Source organism: Bufo bufo, chromosome 11, assembly GCF_905171765.1.
Source record: "Bufo bufo chromosome 11, aBufBuf1.1, whole genome shotgun sequence".
Lineage (NCBI taxonomy): Eukaryota > Metazoa > Chordata > Amphibia > Anura > Bufonidae > Bufo > Bufo bufo.
The window spans coordinates 20,069,658-20,097,598 of record NC_053399.1 but is presented as its reverse complement, the minus strand read 5'-3'; the positions used below and the strand labels follow the sequence as shown (position 1 = coordinate 20,097,598).

Here is a 27,941-nt window from a genome sequence, read left to right as displayed (position 1 = left end):
ATGGATAGGCTGCATTCTCAGAGAGCTGTAATGTCTGAGAATAATGAGATGAGAGTTTTGGGAGTCAAATTTTTAATCAAAAGTGCTAAATATTTGGTTGAGTGCATCAAACACAGAAATTTTGGGTTATATCAATACTTTTTTTACATTCATATTTATTATATTCACATAATCTGTTGCTGCATTATAGTGCGGTATTATTTTTAGTAGATGTCCATCCAGGGTTAGCGTCTCTGGGTTAAGTGTTACCATAAAATCTTAAATCCACTGGAGTTTCAGTCCCCAAAAAGTTATAGGACTTGTACGGCCATAAAATAGAACGGGGGGGGGGGGGGAAGTGGAGTAGCTCCCCGCGTCAACCAGGTTGCGGCTCTCTTTTTCCAAAGGGCCTCTGAAAATTGAGACGTGAAGTCTGATTGGTTGCCATGGGGGACTACTCCACTTTTTCTTTGAACCGATTTTGAAAAAATGTCCCCTAATGTGATTAAAAAGACAGAACACAAAAATCAGCAGTCATCACACACAAATTTACAATGAATATCGAGCAATGTAGCAAATGCTCTGCTTCTCTGATCTGTCATACTCTAGTCACCTCCAGAGCTGCATTCACAAACCTGCTGGTTGCCACAGTTCTGGACTCAGCCGAGTCCAGCTCCTATGATGAAATGAGGTGACTTGCATACAAAATCAGTCTGATGTAAAAACAAACAAAAATAATATAAAAATTCACTCTCTCCCAGGATGCACCACAGCCGAGAAAATATTAATTCACCAAGAAAATGGGATGACCTGCATCAGGAATATGAATGCAGCTCTGGAGTATAATAACCTGGGAGCTATATCAAAAACTATAGTATAACAAAAAAAAATGCAAGCCAACATCAAAATCAACAGAATTATGAATGCAGCTCTGGATGTAACGGGAGCAGAACAGATTTAACGCCAGATCTGAAATCATAAGTGGAGAGAGATGGTAAAGCAATGTTTAAAATTCAAGTTTTTAGTTCACTTTAAGGCGATGATCACGACTGAGCAGCTTTTTTACAACAATCTTCATCTAAAAAATAAAAAGCTAAAATCTTACATGTCAGCGGGTGACCGTTCTGGATGTAAGAACTGGAGGAATCTAAAGAAGCAATCTGATTTTTTTTACAGCATTGATCACAGTGGTCGAGCATCATAGAGCGGTTTCACTGTCACTTCTGAAGGACACCAGGTGGCGTCGTGTCACGATACTGGGGTCACCTCTGCCCCCGGCCACTGAGAGTTCGTCGGCGGTGTTGCAGGAAACTAATTTTGCTGCATGATTTGGATCATCATATACACATATTACTGACTTGATAGTCCAGGGTTATAGGGTGACCGGCCTTGTAGCAGGTTGTAGGTCTGATACAGCAGAGCTGTTTGTGCGGAGTAGCAGCTGCAGGAGGAGGAAACCCAGAGGGTGCTGATTATCGCGGTCTCCCTGGTTTCTCTACAGGTGCTGCCTGCGTTACCTGCTGCATCAGTGTAGATGGTCGCACACGCTATCCATAGCCTGCTGGATTCTGGGGGGGAAAAAAGAAGGAAATAACGGGCTTATCTAGAGAACACACATAACACATATATAATTATAGAACGAACCTCCAACATACACCGATCCTATTGTATACGACAGAGCTGAAATCTCCCAGAATTCCCAGTGTCTGGGGAATTACAAGTGTTTTTTACACCATGCAATGTACAGTGCATAAACTTGCTGACTGTTTCCAAATACAATCAACAAAATAGTGAGTGCAGCTCTGGAGTATAATACTCTGCATCAGTACAGGATAAGTAATGTATGTACAGTGACTGCACCAGCAGAATAGTGAGTGCAGCTCTGGAGTATAATACAGGATGTAACTCAGGATCAGTACAGGATAAGTAATGTATGTACACAGTGACTGCACCAGCAGAATAGTGAGTGCAGCTCTGGAGTATAATACAGGATGTAACTCAGGATCAGTACAGGATAAGTAATGTATGTACACAGTGACTCCACCAGCAGAATAGTGAGTGCAGCTCTGGAGTATAATGCAGGATGTAACTCAGGATCAGTACAGGATAAGTAATGTATGTACACAGTGACTGCACCAGCAGAATAGTGAGTGCAGCTCTGGAGTATAATACAGGATGTAACTCAGGATCAGTACAGGATAAGTAATGTATGTACACAGTGACTCCACCAGCAGAATAGTGAGCTTTTTAGGATGAGGAGGGTTTCACGAGTGCTCTTAAATAAACACCTCCATCTAGTTTTGAACTGACGCAGCTAGCAAGTACCTGGGTATTTTCTCTTAAGCCCCTTTGATTGGCGGTAATTGCCTTTTATTTCAATACCGGTCTTATACCATAATCCTGTGAAATACCGCCCTCCAGGGACAGAATTATACAGGTGTTACCTGCATTACACACATCCTCCAGGTGTAGACTACCCTCAGCTTAAGTGAGCTGTTGGCCTAGCTGATCTCATCAGAGTGTGATGTATGGATGACTGCACTGCTGTTATATTATGTACTGAACGTAGGGCTGGGCGATTTTTCAACCCTATGGACGATTTTCGATTTGAATCTCGATTTTCTTAGTTTTGTTAGGGTGGGTTCACATCACGTTTTAGGTCTCCGTTTCATGTATACATTAGGTTAAAAAAACAAAACAAAACAAAACACAGCATGTTCTTGTATCCTGCATAGTCTGGTTAAAAACAGCGTATCCGTTATTTTTTTTATTTTTTTTTCAGTGGTATTCTATGGTGAATGGATGTCATTGTATGGCTTCAGTCTGAGGCATCCGTTTAACGTATACGTTTTTTTGTATGGGGGAAAAAAGTAATGTGAACCCAGCCTTACTTAAACTGAATATATTATAGTAACCCCTGCACTTCCAGAGATAGATATATATATATTGTAATCCCCGTGCTGCTAGGTGATATATATGTGAGTGAGTAAGTGAGAGAGAGACTGGCAGTGCAGGGGTTACTATATATACATAGATCGGCGGTGCAGGTGGTGGCGGCAGGGAGGCAAAAGACGGTAGGGCGGGCACGTAAGTGATGCGGCAAGCGGGCAAATGATGTGGCAGGTTGGCGGGCTTAGTGACGCGGCAGGCGGACCAAATTGTTTTTCTTTTTACAGAATAGGCAAATCAATCGCCCAGTCCCAACTGAACACTGTGCGCCCATGTGTATAGGGCAGTATTATCTTGTGACCAAGAACAAAGGTTTATGGTTTATGATTAAGCAAACTGTGGGGGAGGGGGAGTCTGTATATTACTCCCGCACTGTGCCATGTAAACAGAGAAGAAAAGTGGTGGACACTTACCTTTCCAGGGGGTAACCGGACTCGCATAGATTCACCAGAGTGTACAGCTGCCTCATGGCGTATTCATACTGCAACGACAAGACAGTCATTACTTCTCTGACACAGACATCCCCTAGGCCAGGGATGGCCAACCTGCGGCATTCCAGCCGTTGCAAAACTACAACTCCCAGCATGCCCGGACAGTCTACAGCTATCAGCCTACAGCAGGGCATGGAGGGAGTTGGAGTTTTGCAACAGCTGGAGGGCCGCAGGTTGGCCATCCCTGACCTAGGCAGAAGTATCGTCTTAAAGGGACCGTCCTGGGATAAATATCAAACGTAATGCGAAGCCACATGGCATCAGCTAAACCGCTCGACATGGCGGTCCGTGCCATAGTGCCCCCTCAATGTCTCACCAGTGGGATGTGCCAGTTGAAGCACCGCGTCTTGAAGTGCTCAGCTGCCGAGCGGTAACAGGACATGTCGTTGATGATGACCTGGTCGCTGAGTATTTCATCCGCCATCTCGTCCGCTCCCGCCACCAGGAAGACTATCTTTTTCACCGATTCTTTTATCAAAGACTTTGCCTGCGAAGAAAAATAAATAAAAAAAAAAAGCTGGAGGGGAGCAACGGGTACAGATTTCTCACAACTTATTGTTATAATTAACCCCTTCCTGTCATGCACTATGATATCACGGTATGCGGCTCGTTCCAACAAACTGAATAGTATATGACAGTATAATGCAACCGGCCCCAGCTCCTGCACCATTGCTTGCATTACACAGCCAACGGCCCAGTATAGCCGTTTAACCCATTAGATGCCACTGTCAATGTGGACCGTGGCAACTGAGCGGTTAGACAGAGGAATGGGCCTTGTGTGTGGCCATCTGGTATCTGCAGTGTATTAAAGGGGTTGTGCCATCAAAAAGATTCAATATTTTTAAAATCAGCACCTGGATCCGAATACATATCAAAATTAGGGTTATTCACTTTAGAAAAAAGACGACTGAGGGGAGATCTAATTAATATGTATAAATATATCAGGGGTCAGTACAGAGATCTATCCCATCAGCTATTTATCCCCAGGACTGTGACTGTGACGAGGGGACATCCTCTGCGTCTGGAGGAAAGAAGGTTTGTACACAAACATAGAAGAGGATTCTTTACGGTAAGAGCAGTGAGACTATGGAACTCTCTGCCTGAGGAGGTGGTGATGGTGAGTACAATAAAGGAATTCAAGAGGGGCCTGGATGTGTTTCTAGAGCGTAATAATATTACAGGCTATAGCTACTAGAGAGGGGTCGTTGATCCAGGGAGTTATTCTGATTGGAGTCGGGAAGAAATTTTTTATTCCCCTAAAGTGGAGAAAATTGGCTTCTACCTCACAGGGTTTTTTGCCTTCCTCTGGATCAACTTGCAGGATAACAGGCCGAACTGGATGGACAAATGTCTTTTTTCGGCCTTATGTACTATGTTACTATGTTACTATGTTACATAGGTATTTGCACGTACCATATTTTTCGAACTATAAGACACTCTTTTTTTTCTCCCAAAAGTGAGGGAAAAATGGCAGTGCGTCTTATAGTGCTCCCGGGTCTTCCTCCAGGGCCCTGCGTACGGACGTCAGGACGTAGTGTATGTAGGCACGCTCCATGACCTGGCGCTGTGGGACGTCAGGCTACATTGCAGCACAAGCCGGAAGAAGACCATGGAGAGCAGCACGAAGCGCACGCCGTCCACAGCAAGAGAAGACATTATTTTTTTTATTTTTTTAATGGTCTGATGGGAGCTTTGGGTTCTGAATTTGGGGTCTGTTCTGAGGTCTGATGAAGAATGTGGGAGATCTGAAATGTTTTCTCATTTTGCTCTTCTAAATCCTAGGTGCGTCTTATGGCAATTAAAAACTTATAAAAAATATAAAAACTTATATTCAATTTGTTTTCTTCCTTATTTCCCGTGCACCTCAGTGAAGTGGTCGCACATACTCAGTTTAAAACTTCAACTGTCACCTGCCATATGATCTGTTAGAAGCTGCGTTAGTTACAGGGAGTGTGCTGCAGCAGAAAGGACACCCCCCGAACTGCCAGCCTAAATCTAGAAGGACAATTGGAGCAAGGGATTGGGAGATCTCTGGATCCATGTGAGGTACAGGGCTGGCTCTAGCTTTATAAGAGATTGTCATGTACTATATGATTTTAATTTTTTACATCAATCATGGCATAAGGCTACTTTCACACTAGCGTTTTAGTTTTCCGGTATTGAGATCCGTCATAGGGGGACAAATGGGGACAAAACTGAACAGAACGGAATGCTCGCTCCAAAATGCATTCTGTTCCGTTTAGTTGCGTTCCCATACCGGAGAGCAAACCGCAGCATGTTGTAGTTTGCTTTCCGTCCTGGGATGCGGAGAAAGACGGATCCGTCACGACCACCAAGGCAAGTCAATGGGGACAGATCTGTTTTCACTGACACAATCTGCACAATAAAAAATGGATCAGTCCTCCATTGACTTTAAATGGAGCTCATGACGGATCAGTCTTGGCAATGTTAAAGATAATAAAATCAGATCCGTTCATAACGGATGCAGACGGTTGTATTATCAGTAACGGAAACGTTTTCTGCTGAACCCTGCCGGATCCAGTAAAACGCTAGTGTGAAAGTAGCCTAACTCCTTTAAATGATTGATCAGAGCCATTGCTGAGAAAAATTATGTTTTAATATATGCAGATGAGCCTCTAGGAGCAACGAGGGTGTTACCATTTCTCCTAGAGGCTCTGCTCTCTCTACAAATGTCACTCTCCATCCACTTTGCTCACAGGACCAGGTGTGATTATGTTTACACTGCCTGATCCTCTGAATTAAAGTGGAGAGAGAGTGACAGTTGCAGAGAGAGCAGAGCCTCTAGGTGTAACGTCAACGCCCCCGTTGCTCCTAGCGGCTCATCTGCATATATCAAAACATCATTTTTCTCAGCATTGCGGACACATATGAACATGGGACCAACACAGATGTCTTCAGCTGCCAAGCGCACATGTAACGGGGCAGCCAGTGTCATAGGTACAAAACTGCTGACAGATGCCCTTTAAAGGGAACCCGTCACGTTGAACAGGGTTTCAGCTTCAGGCAGCATGTTATAGAGCAGAAGGATCTGAGCAGATTGATATATATTTTTACAGCAAAAGATTCAATATAACTTGAAAAGTATTCAAATTCCTGCTGATTTTGGGCTTTGAAGTCCAGGAGGCGGTCCTATCAGTGATTGACAGCCTTCCCTCTATGACTGTGTATACAGAGATAACTGTCAATCACTGATAGGACCGCCTCCTGGACTTCAAAGCCCAGAATGAGCAGAAACTTAAATGACTAATTTACAAGTTATACTGAATCTTTTCCCACAAAGCTATATCCCTATATCCCAATCTGCTCAGCTCCTCCTGCTCTATAACATGCTGCCTGCAGATTACACTGCATTTTCATGGCGACAGGTGCAGAGTCTGCCTATTCTCTGCTCCCAGAACCCAGGATCTTATAAACCTCACTGATCCAAATTAAATATATATAGTGGAGAACTGGGTGACAGCCACTACAGGCTGAGTAACAGCAGTTGTCCCCAAGCATCTATAACCTATCTAAGGGTTCTTTAACACTAGCGGCAGGGGACTCCGGATCTGTCCTCCCGCTAGTTCACGTGTGCCCCCGAACTGCGGCTCTGTCCTCATTGACTATAATGGGGGCGGGGCAGAGTTCCGGCGGCAGCGCACGCCGAGAGGCAGCCGGACTAAAAGTACTGCATGCAGTACGACAGGCTGTTCACCCGCCGGAACAGCCTGACTGAATCCCCTGCCGCTAGTGTGAAACTAGCCTAAGAGACTAAGGCTTATATTCGGCAGGCAGATCTTCAAGGCGACTGTCGGGAAGGAAGTGTTCCCATAGGATAGCGAGGATCTGAACAATTATCTACCAGTGTAACATGAGCTTAAGATAAACCAGCTAAATAGAATATAAAAAAAATAGCTGACTCTATACTCTGACTATATTCTGATTTAAAGAGGTTGTCTCTTTAGGTCCCCACCGCCCATATTTTTATTTTATTTTAAGCACTTGGTTGAATACGAAACTAGGACCCCAGTGCTAACCACTGAGCCACCGTGCTGCCCATACAACGCATCAGGGCACATGGATGTGACAGACACGGTCCTCAGAGACTTCCTCTGTGAACCACAGCAGACCGCTGCTAACAAAAAGCACAAAAGTGCAGCAAAAAAGTGGCGCTCATGCCACTAACCAGGTACATTAGGGGTTTTAGACACATTTTACTTTTCAAAAGTGTATAAAAAGGGGAAGTAGCTTAGATGACTTGTTAAATGTACTCGTTTTCTTAAGAACATGCACCATCATTTTGGTACAAAATATTGGTGTGAAGCAGCGATCTGCAGCTGCTAAAAAACTAAAACTCCCAGCATGCCCCGGATGGTCCAGTTTCATCCTGCCAAACTTCAGGACAGGGATGCCCAACCTGCAGCCCTCCAGCTGTTTCAAAACTACAATTCCCAGCACGTCTGAACAGCCTACAGCTATCAGGGCATGTTGGGAGTTGTAGTTTTGCAACAGCTGGAGGGCCGCAGGTTGGGCATCCCTGCTTTAGGACATTCATAATTTTGTCGCCTTGGATCTGGGTTGTGCCAACCCTGGTGCCCATCACGTCACAGTCAGTACAACTCAGAGAGGCTGGAGGGTTTTGAAAACTTGACTGGCACAGAGGAGGATTATGCCCAGCTCTGCATTTCTTGGCATTCTCCCTTCCTGTCATCCTCATACAGATGTCGGGGAAGTTTCACACTGACGAAACTGTGACTACAGCAGTTTCATCTGGTGTGATGTGCACACGACCATCCAATAATTCAGATATAACCTACCAATTTCTAGAGACTACCCGTTTACAGGGCCTAAAAGGGGCATCCGCGGACACACATGAACATGGGACCAACACAGATGCCTTCAGCAGCCAAGCGCACATGTAACCGGTCAACCAGTGTCATAGGTACAAATCTGTTGACAGATGAAGGGGTATTCCCATCTGGACATTTACAGCATATCCAAAGCATATACCATAAATGTCCGACAGGATCGGGTTCCAGAGGTCAACCCTCATCTTTCTTGAGATGGGGCCCCAACTCACGCCACCAGGAATGGAGAGGTGGCTGCACTCATGCAGCTGTCTCTATTCACTTCAATGGGACTTCCGAAAACAATGAAGCACCTCTCCATTCCCAGACTGGGCCCCAGAGATGGTAGCTGCACCTACTGGACATTTATGGCATATCCTGTGGAAATGCCATAAATGTCCAGATGAAAAAAATCCCTTTTATAACTGTAAAACAAATTCTGTAGCTTTCAAATTCAATTCCACCAATTCCTGCTTGCGGTCAGTGAATAGGAACACATGGCCAGAGGCAATTATGTTCAACGAACATATGTTTCATCTCTTACCTCCTGGAGTGACTTGATTCTCGCCATTATATTACGGGCCTCTGCGAGGTCATTGGTGGCCATAAATTTTCTTTTCAGGATGGCCATAGGAACGTCTGGGCTTGGGGTCAAATCCATCTGCTTCACTGGCGGTAAGCTGAGACGAGGGGCCACCGTCTTACCGTTGCCTTGAAACTGCTTCACTTTCATATGGGAGATGGTCTGTGAAAACCAAGGAGAGAAGAAGATGTAGATCGCAAGCTCCGCTGACAAGTCTTTGACTCCAACTCTTCTATGCAGTTGTTAACAATCCTATCCAGCGGATTCCGTGCTGTTCGGTTTCAGATATTAAAGACCTATCCTCAGGATAGGACATCAATATAGGATCGCCGGGGTCCTACTCCCGACACCCCTTACGATCAGCTGTTTGGAGTGTCCTCGTGAGCACTGTATTCTCTTTACTGTTTACCTGCTCACCATCGACACCGCAGCGGCGAGCAGTGAAATTACATCTCCTTGGTCCCATTCCCTTGCACTTACACTCCGTCACATTCAAGTAAACGGGATGGAGGAGCTGTAGTTACACTGCTGCAATGTCGCCGGCGACCAGGTAAACAGTGAAGAGAACACAATGCTCGTAACAGTACAGCAGACTCCTCATCAGTGATGGCCAGTTCGCATTGTTCGCCCGCGAACATATGCGGGCTGCCATCTTTTTTCACAAGTCCGGCGAGGCACAGGTAAGCCCTTACCTGTGCCTGTGCGCGAGCCGGTCTGAAAACGAATGCGGTCAGCGGGAGCAGGCAGTTCCGAGAACAGCCACCGGGGGCCTTCATCGGGCTGTTCTCAGAACTGCTTGCTCCCGGTGACCGCATTTGTTTTCAGACCGGCTCGCGGCACAGGCACAGGTAAAGGCTTACCTGTGCCTCGCCGGACTTGTGAAAAAAGATGGCAGCCCGCATATGTTCGCGGGCGAACAATGTGAACTGGCCATCACTGCTCCTCATACATTTATCGGCAGGGGTGCCTTAATATTGGAAACCAGACAATACCCTTCAGAGGGGTTGTCCCATGAAAACTCTTTTTAGTCACTTATTTGGAGGCCTAGCTTGACTTCTGTGGGTGGGCAGCAGCTCATTAGGCACCTGCATCCCCCAGAATACACTGCAATAAGCTCTTGTTAACCCCTTTCTCTCCTGCATAGAAAATAGTCCCCCACATATAGCCCCAGAGGAGAATATATAATATATAATATATAATATATATATATATATATATATATATATATATATATATATATATATAGCCCCTCCCCAGTTTCCTTCTGCACTGTCTAGAGGGAGATAGAGCTATACATTTATATTAATTTAGAAGTAGGAATGAATGATTAATACGAGATCACTGCCAGCACTGAAAGCATGGATGCTACTGAGCACGTCAGTCCAGCTCTGAATGCAAGATAAGGTGGACCAGATGGACAAACAGAAGACAGCGCCACCAAAGAGGAAAATCTAGTGTACGTTTTACTGCGTGCAAACTGAAATGCCCTACTCATTGCATAGTAATATCTTCATGGTAAAACCCCTTTAAATTTATTCCAAGGAAAGAAGGGCGACATAGTCACCATTACGGCTTCCAAAGTTGTTGTCACCCACCTTTCCTACAGTGCAAAGCTGTAAATCTACCTCGTCATGAAGGGCACAGACCCCTGTGCGATGACCCCTGTGGTGATGGATTGGAAGCCCTTCTGGCTGCCACCCAGCTGTCTTAGAAACAGATAGAACGGCTGAATAGATTTTCTTTTGGACGCCATTATGAAGATGTTTTTTGGGTAACTCACCCGGTTCCCGTACTGCATCACATGACTGGCGTTTGTGTGCTGCTTCACCAGGACAAACTGCTGGTGTATATTCTCTTTTGACAAATCTTCCTGGAAAATAAAAATAAGAAAATTCGGGTTTAGAGAATGTTCTTGACTAGGGATGAGCGAATTTCATATTTTGAAGTTCGTCTGTGGGTTCGTGTTGTGGTATTTACTGAATTGCGTTATGGATTCCGTTACCACGGACAGTAACGCAATTCCATGACAGAATGCCTTTAGAGGCATTCCGTTATTCATTCCGTCATAATACAAGTCTATGGCCAGCATAACGGATCCGTCCGGTTTACTTTATGCTGGAGTCCTCTCCTGCATAACAGAAACCGGACAGATCCGTTATGCTGGCCATGGACTTCTATTATGAGGGAATGAATAACGAAATGCCCTCTAAAGGCATTCTGTTATGCATTCCGTCATGGAATTGCGTTATGTTCCAGGGTGGCGGAATCCATAACGCAATTCAGTAAATACCGCAACACGAACCCGCAGACGAACTTCAAAATATGAAATTTGCTCATCCCTAGTCTTGACTAAAAAACTCTTACCGTTTTGGGTCTACAGCTCCTATACAGACTGATGTGCGTCCCTGTGTACTTTGCATGTGTGTTTTATTGGATTCCCTCTGCCTTCTCTTCTACAAGACGATAGGAGCAGAGGGAGTAACACAACTGCAGGATCAGACTACATGGGGTTTGTTTGAAGCTGTAGTCTTTTAATGAAAAAAAAAATATCTGTTTGCAAAGTTCTCAACTGGAGCAGTTGAAGGGCATCTGTCAGCAGTTTTGTACCTATGACACTGGCTGACTTGTTACATGTGCACTTGGCAGCTGAAGACATCTGTGTTGGTCCCATGTTCAAAGAGACAGACCAGAAGAGTCTCTTTCCTGTACTGCGCCTGTACTGGATACTGAAGCGCATGGTGCAGCGCGAGACATTAGAAGTCAGGGCCAGGCTTGATGACGTTTATACTGCCTGCCAGAGGGTGCTCCAATTGCAGAGAGTAGAGCCTCTAGGTGTAATGGTAACGCCCCCGTTGCTCCGAGAGGCTCATTCAAATATAATAAAACATCATTTTTCTCAGCAATGCGGGCACATATAAACATGGGACCAACACAGATGTCTTCAGCTGCCAAGTGCACATGTAACAGGTCAGCCAGTGTCATAGGTACAAAACTGCTGACAGATACCCTTTAAGTGAAATGGTTGGAGATGTGGACCTTCGCTTTAAATTTTTTGTTGCTTACACTGATTTCCCTTACAAGAAAATACATCAGCAGCAATGACTACACTTGATTAATTGATCAGAAGGATTTACAGCAGGAATAGCCGCTCTGATGGCCTTAGTATATAGGAAGGCTCACCATATCGGAGTCCTCCATCCAGCTGACGCTGTACAGATCTCCCAGGTAAGTGTCTCTCAATTCGTCATAGTAGCAGGCGTAGGACGACTCGTGAGGATTGGCCGCGGTGGTCGCGTAGACTGTAAAGACATTTGGTCCGTTTACATGTTAATTTCTATAGGCCATCAGTAAATTGTGTGCTAGAAACAAGTGCTGGATTTTCAAACTCTGGATTATGGGATGTCGGCGGAAAGGAATTTCACAATGTGTGCAGTGTGGCTTCTCATGATCCTGTCAAACACATGACCGTAAAACTAAGAATACCACGAGTTATGACAGAGACCGTCCTACAGAATCCTGCGCCGGTTTCAGTTCTTCAATCAGTCATGCATAAGTCATGTCTGCAGACATCTGCGCTGAGTGCCTGGAGTGTGACGGTGGGGGTAGTGAGAGGAGAACATGATGTGCAAAGCACTGCAACACAACCATCCCAAGGCAACTGTATGACTGACCAGTAAAATTCCAATAGTCGGGCCTACCAGGGAATGGGATTATTGGATATTCCAAACAAAAGGATGAATATTTTATGGGCACATACTTGCGCATTTGTAATCTGTACTCACCTGGCTCCAGATAATCCCGCTGTCTGGATCCGGCACTGCTGGACGCTACCTGACATTCGCCGGCACCATTCACTATAATAGGGACCAGCAGAGATCCAGTCGCAACCCTGCAAACGAGCCGAAAAACGGCAGGACGAGAGTCGCTGCTCACAGCAGTTTTCATCTGACCGATTCTCTGCATGTTCGCCAGGTTGCTGCCGGATCTTTGCTGGCCCCCATTATAGTGAATGGGGCCAGACGGTGACTGTTAAAGCTTCTGGCAGTGCCGGAATTCAGAGAGATCTGGCAGGCTGTTTCCGGACACCGAAAATTTGACAATTAGAAAATGTTCCCATTTATAAGAACCAATTTCAAAGCAGATACTAATGTAATTATTTATCAAACTGGTCTAAAGTAGAACTGGCTTAGTTGCCCATAGCAACCAACCAGATTCCAACTTTCATTTTCCAAAGGAGCTGTCAAAAATGAAAGGTGGAATCTGATTGGTTGCTATGGGCACCTAAACCAGTTATACTTTACACCAATTTGATAAATTACCCCATAAGTTTTTAACCAAAGCAGTAGGTGAGGTTCATGGCTGCGATAAATCCCCTCCCTACTTACCATTAATGTTATTGGGGAGATGGTTCATCATGGATCCGGACTCACAGGCCTCAATATACAGAACCATCTGCAAGAGAAACGTCATCAGGGTCGCTTCAGCCATAAAATTTGACTGGCTTTTTGTACAATGATTTGATCAAGATTTCTGCTTGCTGTCTGTGAATGGAACTGTCCATGGATTTAAAAAAATCTGTGTGTATAGGAAATGTCAGTGCAGGGAAGTTCTTACCTTTTTGTACTTCTTGTTTTCATACATGTACTGAATGGTTTCGTTGAGATCCTTGACGTGCAGCTGTGACAGAAGACATAGGTTACACACATATACACACAATCATTACCATATTTTTCAGACTATAAGACCCCCCCCCCCCCAAAAGTGAGGAATGGTGTGAATGCTAATGATCGCTTCCATTATGGAAGCTGTCATTAGCATGCAGGAGGCGCATGTAGCAGTGAGGGAAGAGCTGCGCTAGCTCTACTCACCCGCCCTGCCCTGAACTCTGTCCTGACTGTGTACAGCGTAGGCGCGCACTATGACCTGACGCTGTGCAACGTTACAGGGCAGCGTGAGGCCCGGAAGAAGACCAGGGAGGATGAGTAAGTGGCAGCGCCGTCCAGAGCAAGCGAGGAAAGTTTTTTTTTGTTTTTTTTTTTTATGTCTGAGCCGAGGCCTTATGGGGGTCTGAGCCAAGGTGGGTCAAGCATGGGGGTCTGATCCGAGGTCTGATGAAAAAAAAATATGTTTTTTTTTTTTTCTTTTTTAATTTGAATCCTAGGTGCATCTTAGTCTGTAAAATATGTTACATTCATATACAAGATGATTAAACCAAGTGGTCACAACTAAGGGTACGTTCACACTTGCGGCAGAGTGATCCGGCAGGCAGTTCCGTCGACGGAACTGCCTGCCGGATCACGCAATCTGCATGCAAACGGACAGCATTTGTAGACGGATCCGGATCAGTCTTACAAATGCATTGCAAGAACGGATCCGTCTCTCCGGATGTCATCCGGAGAAACGGATCGGTTATAAAAAATTTTCACATTTTTTCCCGGTTTGCGCAAGGATGGATCCGGCATTGCGGTATTTTTAATGCTGGATCCGGCACTAATACATTTCAATGTAAATTAACTCCGGATCCGGCAACTGACCTGGAATTTTCCTCCGTCCAAAACGCCGTTCAGTGACTGAACTGATGACATCCTGAACGGATTGCTCTCCATTCAGAATGCATGGGGATAAAACCGATCAGTTCTTTTCCGGTATTGAGCCCCTAGGACGGAACTCTATGCCGGAAAAGAATAACGCTAGTGTGAAAGTACCCTAACATTATTCCTTTTAACCTCTCAAGCAGAGAAACATGATTGCGATTTTGTGGATTACCCATCTCTTTGCAGGAGTTTTCTTCTATTTTAAATTTTGTATTTGCTGCTTCCATTGCAAGTCAAAGTTAAGAAGACAAGAAGCACATTGTTACAGCTCATAGTGGTTTCATTCCTGGATTCTCTAGATCTGGACGGCAAAAATAAAGTACAAAGCAAAAAAAAAAAAAACCTTAACTGAGAACCTCAAGGAGGAGCTTACATCGTCATTGGGGAAAGCCAGCAGTCCCGGCGCTCCGTGGTCAGTGAAGTAGACAAACACGTGGTCATTGGGTCCGCTGAAAGAGAGGACAGAATGATGAGACACAATAGCTTATGTCATGATGCAATGTGTTACAATCTGATCCACTGTGATAAGATATCTGATACGATGTGATATATATATCGATATGTAATAGTGTGAAATAACCTGATACAATGCGACACATTTCACACAATTTGATATAAGGTAATACAATCTGATACAATACAGGATACAATGTAAACATCCATCCAATGACAATGCCCACACCTTATACATTTCAGATAATTTACCATTCTGTGGACTCCTAGCTCAGACTCCCCCATTCCACAGCTGTGAGGGGATCAGTAGCTGCCATACACCTTTGCACCACTTATCTCCATGAAAAAAGAAAAAGGTCAAACCCAGGAAAGCCCTTGGATCCTTGTTTCCCAGGTGTTGTGGGATAGCTGCTCAGGCCTTCGTTATGCCTCTTAAAGGCTTCCGTTTTAACTTCCGTCTTATGGATTCCGTTATTTTCTGTAATAACCATGTTATAACGGAAAACAATAATGGAATCCATAACGGTGATGTGAACAAGCCCAAAAGGGTATATTAGACTGCCAGATTTTCTGCCCGATAATGGCTAACAGGCTTTCCTATGAAAGCTTGTTAGCAACCATCTGGCAGTCTGATGCTGCCTCTAAATGCCCGATGAACGAGCAAACACCCGTTCATCGGGCAGTGCAGATCTTTTAGCATGCTGAAAGATCTGGATCTGTCTAATAGCGATATGCCACCGGCACACCGCTATCCTGCTTGGGGATGAGCGATGGCAAAGTGATCGCTTCTCCCCATGTTGCGGAGGACATCACTCCATGTAATAGCAGCGGTGTCATCTGCTAGCTAGCTATCTGCTGATTGCCAGGAGGGAACGCTTATCTCCCGACAATCGCTAGCAGCATCGGGGTGTCTAAGGCTACTTTCACAATAGCGTTTTTGGCGGATCAGTCATGGATCTGCAAAAACGCTTCCGTTACAATAATACAACCGCATGCATCCGTCATGAACAGATCCGGTTTTATTATGTCTTCTATAGCCATGACGGATCCGTCATGAACACCATTGAAAGTCAATGGGGGACGGATCCATTTTCTATTGTGTCAGAGAAAACGGATCCGTCCCTATTGACTTACATTGTATGTCAGGACGGATCTGTCTTGCTCCGCACCACATCGCGGACAGAAAAACGCTGCTTGCAGCATTATTCTGTCCGTGACGGGGACGCAACCAAGCGGAACGGAATGCATTCCGGTGCACTCCGTTTCGTTCAGTTTTGTCCCCATTGAATGGAGACAAAACTGAAGCGTTTTCATCCGCTATTGAAATCCTATGACGGATCTCAATAGCGGAATTGAAAACGCTGGTGTGAAAATAACCTAACACACCCTTAACACCTATGGGTGGCTATACAAATAAGAATTTCCCCTGGGTAGGTGGAGTACTTATCAGTTGTCAGGGTGTCTATGTTTGAACTGAACTTAGAACCAACAATACACTAATCATTAAACCTTTTAATGACTTTCTCAGATCCTTTCCCCTTCACGGCCTTGGAGTCGCCTTTCAAGACAGCCAGAAAGTTTTCAGGTGTAACGTCCTAGAGAGGGCGGAGAAGAAATTAATGACGTGGGGGCGTTGTTACAGCTGAACTTTATCATTTATTTAGTCCATATATCTCCCTTGAAGAAACAGCCCCCATATTATATAACCTACCTCCCCTGTGTAGTCCTTGAGCACCCCAGCATACACATCCGTCCCATTGGGTCTGTTGATAACGATGTCTTTGGTTGGGTTTCTGCAAATGATAAAAAGATAGATTATAGATACCGCATAAGGTGCCTCTGCGAGGTATCCTCATACTAGGGCCATAGAGCGGCAGGCATGTTGGCTGAAGCCTGTGTTGCCAAGCCACAGCCTCACGGATTAGCAAACAACTTTTTTTTAATGGGATTGCCCCATTACAACAACTTATTCCCAGGATAGGGGATACTTGTCTTATTAGCAGGAGTCCGGCGCCTGCTGTTCACAAGAATGAGGACAGTGTTCCCTCACTTGCATGGAGTGGTGGTCATGCATACATGTCCGCGGCTCCATTCAGCTCTATGGGACAGCTGGAGACAGCAGAATACAAGCTCTCGGGTATCTCCGGCAGCCCCAGAGAGTTGAACGGAAAGAGGCAGCACGCTTGTGTGTCCATTGTTCTATTAAAAAAGAGGAACACGGGCCTCCATTCTCGCGATTGACGGAGGCCCCAGCAATTGGACCCCTGCGGATCACCTATCCCTTTAAAGAAATCTTATTATTCTGTCTTCTGATCAGTCCTAGAGACACCCTGCAGGAGGGTGATCTGAATCCCTTTCTGACTACTAGAGCATATGGGCACATGGCAAGATGAGTGTTGTGCCTCCTGCATTAACGGGGTTTTCCAGGCTTTTAATATAGGATAGGTCATCAATATCAGATCAGGGGGGTCCGACATCAGCACCCCCACCGATCAGCTGTATACAGGGAAGGCTTGCTGCTGCTATGTCTATGGCAAGCATGAAGAGAGACGGCGCACGCCTTCCCTTCATACAGCTGATCGGTGGGGGTGCCGATCTGATATTGATGACCTATCCTGAGCATACGTCATCAATATTAAAAGCCCGGAGAACCCCTTCCAGATCTCTGATCCCTACTCTATGGTTGGGCTCTGGGAGGCATGTCATTTGGGCCCCCCATAACCTGGCCCCTAAGCCTGCCGGTCAAGCAGCCACACAACTCCTCCGTACTGGTAAAAAGTTCACACTCACTCCTCGTTGTTGGCAATGTCATCGTACATCATCACCACGATCTGCTCATCGGGGACACCGTTCTTCTTCACTATCTGGTAAGCGTGGCACAAATCAGCCTGAGAAAAGAAGAGAAAATCACATCACTCTGATCTGGTCTCCAGCTAGTGTAGGCAAAAATGGATGCAACTGTTGCAAACTCTCAGCTGTAGAAGCGTTCGGTCGGGACAGATTTTCAGCCTCCAAGAAGGTTCTCAGTAACTTACAGCAAGCAGATGTCCTGAAAATGGAGCGTTAGGACTGCTGATGACTGGTCAGCCTATTTAAAAGGGCTTCCCCGAGACTGTGAACCCCTTTTCATATGGGCAGACTGGGTGCAGGGGTTTAAAAAAAATAAAAAAAAGAAACCTCCCGCAACTGGAACTCAGTTCTCCTGAGGACATTCATTGGCGGAGGAGAAGGGAGTTGGATGCTGAAACCTGAAAAGCCAGAGACAGGTGAGACACCCAGCCGGCAGATAGGTCAAGGGGTTTCCAGTCCAGGAGGAGAACCCTTGGTGCAGGGATGGGCTCATGCATGATCTAGTAATCTGCTGCAGGCTTCTAGGTTTTTAGGATCTTTCCTATTGCCCCTTCTCTTGGACTGGCTCCCTTGCTGCTCCCAGTAATGGCCACTTGAAACTCTACTCTAAGCATCTGTCTGGGCAGAAGTGGGTTAGTCATCTGTACTTTCCGCCTTTTAGATACTTGAGATGGGTGCTAGGCTCCAAATCCTCGCCTTCCGGGTGTAATGTGGCCAAGACGCAGGATTCAAGTGCTAAACAATCATCATCAGCAAATGCACCAACTAAAGAGGAAGAACTTTAGCCGACCCCCACCCCCGCTCTTCTGAGAATTATAACAAGGTCCCCTTCTTCTGGGGCGACAGCCAGGACCCTGATTATCTGCAAAATACGAAAGTCACCTGATGCCTGTAGTTGTACCAGCCATTGGAGCCGGCCACCAGGACCACCCAGTGTTTACCGCCGTCTTCTGGATCCTCGATGGGCATCGCTGCGGACAGAGCCACAAAGCCCAGCAGCAAAGTCACGGAAATCATGGTGAACCTGAGAAGACAGAACACAGGAGGAAAGCTGAAAAATACCGAATAGAAGCCCCTCCTGCACCGTATAGAAAGACGCCACCTAGCTTCTTCCAAACTCTTTTTGGGAAAGCCGGGTGACTACCAACATGGCCGCTTTTATATTTCTCATAACGCTTGTCACCCATCTTTCTCAGAACCCTACATGGCCTATTTGAGCAAACGCACCACTCGGGAGTCTGGGAAAGCCAGGTGACTGCCAATAGGGCAGATATTATAGCGCCCGTAAGGGTTGTCGCTGAGCTTCCCAGTGTAATAGCAATATGGTAGGACCGCAATTAGGGCGCAAGATCACCGGTCAGGACAGATGTGGCTATGATAAAGCTTTCTTCTTTAATGGAAATTGCTCATCAGATAAAACAAATAAAACAATGTGTTTCGGGGGTACTTAGGCCCCCTTCATAAGGTTAAGAAGCAGCATATAAAATTTATTCAATATTGCATATATTTATATATAAAAAAAAAAAAAAAAAAAAAGCCAGAAAAACGCACCTGTGGGTGGTGCTATGGGGGAGGGGACACCCTCAAGGTGTTCCCATGTTTGCATAATTTGTAACAAACTCATATCATAAAATATCATAAATATAGAATCATAGTACATTTTATTGGTAAAACCGCCTAAAATTGGTGTACATAAGGGGGGGGGGAAATATATTTTTATGTTGCAGGTCACGTGATCTCAATCCCGGTGACCACGTGACCTTTCTCGTTGGTGTAGCGCGACTTCCGGCAGGCAGAGGGAGATAGGCACGTGATCAGTTAATCACGTGGTCGCCCCTCCTCAAGTTGTCATGGAGAGGAAGGAAGCTCGGGCCCGGGCGCGCTCCTTCCCGGGCAAGTCATGTGATCGCGATCACCTGACTTGTTGTCATGGTGATCAACGCTGTAGAGTATCGGCTTGGGACACAGCACAGAGTTTTATTAGGAATAAGAGATACCAAGAGGTTACCTATATATAAAGGATACCCTGTGTATTGCTTAGTATATTTGGACATGACATAGACTGCTGGTAATGCAATATTTTGATATAATGTGAATTAAAAATATAGGAAGCAAAAAGATGTGATTATTACAAGGTGATGTCTGTAATAAAGCATTAAACGTAAAATAAAAGGGGCGACGACGACATTCCACATAATAAAAGAAAAACAATATGGGCTTAGTTCATAAAATATAATGCATTTGAAGAGATTCAGAGATTGATCTCGAATGCTTCATTTAGACCGTATGGGTTAAGTATAGATCCAGCACATCTCGCGACGTCTAATACCTTGTAAATTCTTGCTCTGATGTACGGGTATTTGTTCAATTGGGGTCATTTTGACCCCCATTTTGACCCCCATGATAGTGTTTCCAGACACGCTGCAAACTATGTTTTTGAAATTTCTTTTTTATTTTCGACCTGTGTTTATTAAGCCTAATGCGCAATGTTTGGATCGTGCGCCCAACGTATTGTAGGCCACAAGCGCATTCTAAAACGTGGATCACGTATGTGGAATGGCAATCTAGGGAACCGGATATTGGAAACGTTTCTCCATCTCTTTTGTTGTTTGACAGATGGTTTCACATCACAGGCATCTAGACTGCCTTGTTTTGTAGGGAATCCGTATATTTTTTCATTTTGACTGCACTTTTTATTTCACTCGGGGCTACAATATTCTTAAGGGTAAAGGGCCCTTCTATAGGTAAGGTGCGGTGCTCTCGGGAAAATTTGACTTTTAAAATAGGGTCTTTGTTTTAGTAAGTGCCAATGTTTATTTAGGATAGTTTTCACCAAACTGTGGTTCTGATTGTAAGTTGTAATACGATTCAGTGATTGCATAGTCTCTTCAGGAGTGACTCTAGATTTGGGCAGCAGGCACTCGAGTTGTGCGAGTCTCGATGCTCGTTTTTTCGCTTGAGTGATGATCTCATTGCGATACCCCTTTTCTCTGACCCTTGAGTGAAGGACTTCGCTTTGTTTTTCAAAGTTCCTCTCCAGGGCGCAGTTCCGTCTAATTCTCTTGAATTGACTAAATGGAATATTCTGTTTCCATTTTTTATAATGTGTCCTTTTGATGTCGAGATAGCGGTTGCCGTCTACTTTATTTTTTTTTAAGTGCGAGTCAAGATGTCGCCCCCTTGTATGAAGGAGTTCCAAATCAAGATATTCTGTCCTAATATTGCGGTGGGACCCCGTGAATGAAACTCCCCACCCATTGTTATTCCAATGTGACAGAAAGTCATCAATACTTCCATTGTCCCCTCTCCAGATAATGAGAAGATCATCGATGTACCCTTTAAAAAAGATGATATTGTCTGTCCAGTGCTGAGCAGAAAAAAGTTGCGACTTTTTCACTCCATTATGACTGACTTGAGCTAATGATAAGGGTCCATTCACACGTCCGTTGTTTCTTTCCTGATCTGTTCCGTTTTTTGCGGAACAGATCTGGACCAGATCTGTACCCATTCATTTTCAATGGGTCCTGAAAAGAAATCGGACAGCTCAATGTCTGATTTTTTTTCAGGACCCATTGAAAATGAATGGGTACAGATCTGGTCCAGATCTGTTCCGCAAAAAACGGAACAGATCAGGAAAGAAACAACGGACGTGTGAATAGACCCTAAATCTGGCCCATAGTGTTTCCAGACACGCTGCAAACTATCATGGGGGTAGTTTTTTTTAGGCTTCAAAATGACCCCAATTGAACAAATACCTGTACATCAGAGCAAGAATTTACAAGGTATTAGACGTCACGAGATGTGCTGGATCTATAAGTTGAATAGTCTTAACTAGAGATGAGCGAACTTCTGTTTTAAGTTCGGCGTCTAAAGTTCGGCTTCCGGTTAGCGGAGGATCCCGATATGGATTCTGAATTCCGTTGTGGTCCGTGGTAGCGGAATCAATAATGGCCATTATTGATTCCGCTACCACGGACCACAACGGAATTCAGAATCCATATCGGGATCCTCCGCTAACCGGAAGCCGAACTTTAGACGCCGAACTTAAAACAGAAGTTCGCTCATCTCTAGTCTTAACCCATACGGTCTAAATGAAGCATTCGAGATCAATCTCTGAATCTCTTCGAGTGCATTATATTTTATGAACTAAGCCCATATTGTTTTTCTTTTATTATTATGTGGCATGTCCCCCCCCTTTTTTTTTTTTTTTACGTTTAATGCTTTATTACAGACATCACCTTGTAATAATCACATATTTTATTTACCATCTTTTACACATAATTTATCACCTTTTTGCTTCCTATATTTTTAATTCACATTATATCAAAATATTGCATTACCAGCAGTCTATGTCAATGTCCAAATATACTAAGCAATACACAGGGTATCCTTTATATATATATATATATATATAGGTAACCTCTTGGTATCTCTTATTCCTAATAAAACTCTGTGCTGCTTCCCTAACCGGCGCTACAGCGTCGATCACCGTGACAACAAGTCAGGTGATCGCGCTGCAGTGTCAGGTGGTCGCGACCAGGCTCTGCTCTCTCTGCAACGGCTGCTCCCTCTGCGCTTTGACAGAGCAAGACGTGATCATGTTCTCACTGTCTGGCCCTGTCAATCAAAGAGGGAGCGTCAGTTGCAGAGAGAGCAGAGCCTCTAGGTGTAATGGTAACGCCCCTGTTGCTCCTAGAGACTCATTTGCATATAATAAAACATCATATTTCTCAGCAATGCGGGCACATAGAAACATGGGACCAACACAGATGTCTTCAGCTGCCAAGCGCACATGTAACAGGTCAGCCAGTGTCATAGGTACAAAACTGCTGACAGATGCCCTTTAAATGACATAGCTGAGCAAATTCGCCACTTGGGAGTCTGAGAAAGCTGGGTGACAACCCTGTGCCTTTCAAGGGAGACAACCCCTGAGGAAACTGTCGTTGCAGCCTCTTTCACCGGCTTTTCCCAGAGATAACTTCTTCAGCACTTGATTTTGAGGATGTTTTTTTCCCTTAGAGGTAAATGCTGACTAATCACCATCCAGCGATCAGAGTCAGGCGCGGGCAGTCATGTCATCAGTCACAAGGACTAAAGTCAGTCCAGCTGTGACCAAATGATGAACAATTGCACAGCAGCAAATACACAACGTATGCAGAAATCACCGCAGGAAGCGAAAGAAGAGAATTACACAACTTGTGTCCCTGGCAGAGCCACCAGGAAGCTGCCTCTGCCCACTGACGCATTGTGTTTGGCACGGATTTATTAGGCTGAAGTCTATCATCCTGCCTTCCTCCCCACAGGCTCTGCTCTCTCTGCAACCGACGCGGCCTCTGCACTTTAAGTGACAGGGCCAGGCAGTGTAAATGTGATCACACCTGACCCTGTCAATCTAAGTGCAGAGGGGGCAACAGTTGCAGAGAGAGCAGAGCCTCTAGGTGTAATGGTAACGCCCCTGTTGCTCCTAGAGGCTCATTTGCATATATTAAAACATTATTTTTCTCAGCAATGCGGGCACATAGGAACATGGGACCAACACAGATGTCTTCAGTTTCCAAGCGCACATGTAACAGGTCAGCCAGTGTCATAGGGACAAAACTGCTGACAGATGCCCTTTAAGCTGGCCCTACACATTGGATGTCAGCCAAACGCGCCAATATCAGCCTGATGGGACAACGGTCTAATGTGTAGGGCCAGCGACACTCCCCTGATGGCAGATGTCGGGGCGAGAAGGCTAGAGCATATTCAGCGTTAGAACGTCCTCACAGCAGGATTTCAACATGCCTGATCCTTTTCGGAGTGAAAAGAGGTGTCTGGAGGAGACTGGCAATGAGCCAAGCATGCATGTGTATAAGGAGGGGGGGGGGGGGGGGAGCATTGAACTGACAGTTCTCCGGGTATGGCCGGCTTTACTTGCTGCCTGGAATTGTGCTGGCGGCAGATACTCGGCCACCACACCCTGCACTTCTCGGGGGAATTGGCCATTAATCATCTCATTCCATGAATTGTTGTAAACCAGCAGCGGCATCAAGAATTGCATCACAGTTTGGAGATGATCACGTGATGTCACAGAAATGAAGAAGAAAAGAACTAGTGTATACATGGAATCTCCCCATGGAAGCGGCCATCCGCAGCACGAACACGGCTGAAGCTACCGGCGCCAGGACCACCTCACTGCAGGAGCCGCAAGCGTTGGGACCTTCCCCCACTGCAGGAGCCACAAGCGCCGGGACCCCCACCACCACTAGGACCCTCCTCCCAACTGCAGGAGCCACTGCCACCTCTCCGTCGTCATAAGTATGTCAAAAATTTGAAAGGAAGAGACTCATACACTGCTGAGGGTTTGTAACAATTGTTTACACAACCCCACTGACCCTCTAAATAAAAGGGGCTGAAGCGCTGGTTAAAAGGGGCTGAAGCGCTGGTTAAAAGGGGCTGAAGCGCTGGTTAAAAGGGGCTGAAGCGCTGGTTAAAAGGGGCTGAAGCGCTGGTTAAAAGGGGCTGAAGCGCTGGTTAAAAGGGGCTGAAGCGCTGGTTAAAAGGGGCTGAAGCGCTGGTTAAAAGGGGCTGAAGCGCTGGTTAAAAGGGGCTGAAGCGCTGGTTAAAAGGGGCTGAAGCGCTGGTTAAAAGGGGCTGAAGCGCTGGTTAAAAGGGGCTGAAGCGCTGGTTAAAGGGGCTGAAGCGCTGGTTAAAGGGGCTGAAGCGCTGGTTAAAGGGGCTGAAGCGCTGGTTAAAGGGGCTGTCCTCTGGTATTAAATGCTACATATTTTAATTAAAACGCTGCTATACTCGCCCTCTCCAATCCCCTGTCGCTGCTCTGGTCCCTGATCGACATGCAGGAAATGCTCAGCCAACCACTGGTTGAGGTAGGTCACCTGTATGGCCAGCCATTGGTTGAGCAGGTATCTCCAGGCACTTCCTGGGTGTTGATCTGGAAGCAGGAAGTAGGGATCAGCAGTGATAAGGGGTCGGAGAGGCGAGTACGAGTTATTTTTTGGTTGTGACCCAATGTACTTAAAAGTATATTAAAAATGTATCATTGATAGAAAAGCCCTTGGAGAAGGGCGGCTCTCACTGTAGTCAGTGCTTCCATGCACAGCAGGTAACGTCCTCTGTACCGGGGTCTCAGGATGCCACGTCCTGCTGCTGATAACACTGGGGGGGCCGGGGTGCGAGGAGAATAGAGACCATCACTGTGACAGCCTGAGGTCCCTGCAGATCAGGCCACACATCACCCGGAGGCGGCACAATAACTGGTTCTGCAGGAAAATTCCTGTACAAAGAGCAGCAGGAAACCTCAACAGCCAGAGACACCAGCCCCGCCCCCAACAGCCAGAGGGACCGCCCCCAACAGCCAGAGACACCAGCCCCGCCCCCAACAGCCAGAGGGACCGCCCCCCCAACTGGCAGAAGGACGACGCAGGGGCCACCCCCAACAGCCAGAGGGACCAGCCCCACCCCCAACAGCCTGAGGGACCGCCCCCAATAGCCAGAGACACCAGCCCCGCCCCCAACAGCCAGAGACACAGCCCCCAACTGGCAGAAGGATGACGCAGGGACCGCCCCCAACAGCCAGAGACACCAACACCGCCCCCAGAGGAACTGCACAGGGGCCAATGGCAAACACCCAAAGGGGACGACGCAGGGGCCAATGGCAAACACCCAAAGGGGACGACGCAGGGGCCAATGGCAAACACCCAAAGGGGACGACGCAGGGGCCCACACCCAAAGGGGACGACGCAGGGGCTAATGGCAAACACCCAAAGGGGACGACACAGGGGCCAATGGCAAACACCCAAAGGGGACGACACAGGGGCCCACACCCAAAGGGGATGACGCAGGGGCCAACCTCCAAAGGGGACGACGCAGGGGCCCACACCCAAAGGAGACGACGCAGGGGCCAATGGCAAACACCCAAAGGGGACGACGCAGGGGCCAATGGCAAACACCCAAAGGGGACGACGCAGGGGCCCACACCCAAAGGGACGACGCAGGGGCCAATGGCAAACACCCAAAGGGACAACGCAGGGGCCAATGGCAAACACCCAAAGGGACAACGCAGGGGCTAATGGCAAACACCCAAAGGGATGACGCAGGGGCCAATGGCAAACACCCAAAGGGGACGACGCAGGGGCCCACACCCAAAGGGGACGACGCAGGGGCCAACACCCAAAGGGACCATGCAGGGGCCAATCCCCAACACCAAGAGGGACTGCTCCCCTAGGCTGACAAGGACTATACAGGGACTGCTCCTTCAGACTGATATACACAGATTACCATCTGACAACAGCTGCCATACGATTAGATCTGCATCCCCGCCTGCGGTCACTATCTCCTCGGACATCAGCCATTACCTGCGGTCTGCGGTTACTCAGGGTGACGTCCAGCTACACGGCGCGGCAGATACTGCGCTATCAGGACATCAGACCCGAAGTCTATACACACAACAACATAGGGCGGGGCGCACAGTGACTGGCAGCTCGGGGAGCCAATCATCGAGCAGGAATACGGAGCGCAGCCGGTCGTCAGGAAGAGCCAATCACACACCTGTCCGTCCCAAATATTCCCGCCCATGAGTCATGTGCTCTGGATGCCCGTGACCGTGACTCATCGATTTTGTGTTTTCGCAATTGGTTTTTGAGGAAAGTTGGAGCGGGCGGGAGAATATAATAACCTTTGGCTGGTTCCCTGGAAAATGAACGAAATCTTATGTTTATGCTTCTAAATGTCGCACCATGTGTAAGGTCCAAACGTTCTCTGGTGAATTTACCTCAGAATTTTTTATTACAATTGGGTCTTTATTTTATGGCCCGGACAGTTTCACATTTACCAACAAAGGGGCGGTTGAGTCCTGTCTTTCCTGTCACAACTGCCCGGTCTGATGTCCGCCATTGTTGCACATCCCTATTTTACCGAGTCTACAGATACAATTAATTTGGCTTTTTGAGTATTCGTCAGACATTTTGTCCCCTGAGGCTGCTAATGGCGACACGGCTCCTGTATGATCAATTCTCAGTCCGTTTCTATCATTTTAGATCCTCTGTGGGAGTTTTTTGCTAAGGCTACGTTCACACTGGCGTTGTGGCTTTCAGTTTCTGAGATCCGTTCAGGGCTCTCACAAGCGGTCCAAAAAACGGATCAGTTTTGCCCTAATGCATTCTGAATGGAAAAGGATCCGCTCAGAATGCATCAGTTTGCCTCCGATCCGTCTCCATTCCGCTCTGGAGGTCGGACACCAAAACTGTCCGCCATGTGGCGTCCGCCAATAGTTTTCTATTGTGTCAGAGAAAACGTATCCGTCCCCATTGACTTGCATTGTGTGCCAGGACGGATCCGTTTTCTCTGACACAATAGAAAACTGATGCGTCCCCCATTGACTTTCAATAGTGTTCAAGACGGATCCGTCATGGCTATAGAAGACATAATACAACCGGATCCGTTCATGACGGATGCATGCGGTCGTATTGTTGTAACGGTAACATTTTTACAGATCCGCAAAAAACCCTAGTGTGAAAGTAGCCTTAACTACGCCAAAAACACTGCAGCTTCTCCGATATAACGAGTGACACAATGAAGAAATGGAGCGTGAAAAAAATGCAATAAAATAAGACATGTAATAAGCCAATATTGATAAATGTGAAATATAGCGCCAGCATGGGGGTATAGTTTCTGTCGTATTTTTTGCGGATCGGATGTGGACCCATTCATTTTAATGGGGCCGCAAAAGACGCGTAAAGCAGTCCGCATCTATATGTCCGCTCTTGGACCCAGCAAAAAAAGATAGAGCATGTCCTATTCTAAAATATATTACACCAAATAGCCAGCTTCTAAAAGAACATTATTTCATTAAAACAAACCACATAAATGCATAAAATATACTCTAATATCACCTAATAAAGTCCAGTCCTTCTGTTCTTAATAGTGTGGAGCTCACGCACTATTATATATAATATACAGCGTTCCAGAGCGTCCTTTTATCCACATGGACACAGAAGTCTGAACAGGGCTCGGGTGATTGTAAAAAACGCACTACTAGTCCACTTTCATACTGTTCTTTTCACACGATGCTTGGATCCAAATACTGTACAGATATACCCAATTAAAAGGTACGCGTGATTGTTGCTTACCCTCGTATGCCGGAATTGTCAATTGTTAGCCGGGTAGCTTATACATGAGTATTATCATGGCTTCACAG

At 46.2% G+C, this 27,941-nt stretch overlaps 1 protein-coding gene across 3 annotated transcripts; it reads right to left on the bottom strand.

Annotated features, from left to right (window-relative positions):
* Nucleotides 1–55: 55 nt before the first annotated feature.
* Nucleotides 56–26,171, bottom strand: LGMN (legumain). Of its 3 annotated transcripts, none has more exons than XM_040410866.1 (14): nucleotides 26,101–26,171; nucleotides 18,629–18,770; nucleotides 17,687–17,784; nucleotides 16,608–16,689; nucleotides 16,406–16,491; nucleotides 14,817–14,892; nucleotides 13,464–13,526; nucleotides 13,235–13,301; nucleotides 12,030–12,148; nucleotides 10,630–10,719; nucleotides 8,811–9,011; nucleotides 3,736–3,906; nucleotides 3,342–3,409; nucleotides 56–1,547 (listed from the first exon to the last, which is right to left on the bottom strand). In XM_040410866.1, exons 2-14 carry the CDS (start codon nucleotides 18,761–18,763, stop codon nucleotides 1,505–1,507), a joined length of 1,299 nt encoding a protein of 432 aa, XP_040266800.1. In that variant the 5' UTR covers nucleotides 18,764–18,770; nucleotides 26,101–26,171; the 3' UTR covers nucleotides 56–1,504. The 3 variants fall into 3 exon arrangements, with proteins under 3 accessions (XP_040266800.1, XP_040266799.1, XP_040266801.1); XM_040410865.1 differs by having other exon boundaries at nucleotides 26,024–26,112; XM_040410867.1 differs by lacking the exon at nucleotides 26,101–26,171 and adding an exon at nucleotides 23,513–23,527.
* Between the last annotated feature and the right edge of the window lie 1,770 nt (nucleotides 26,172–27,941).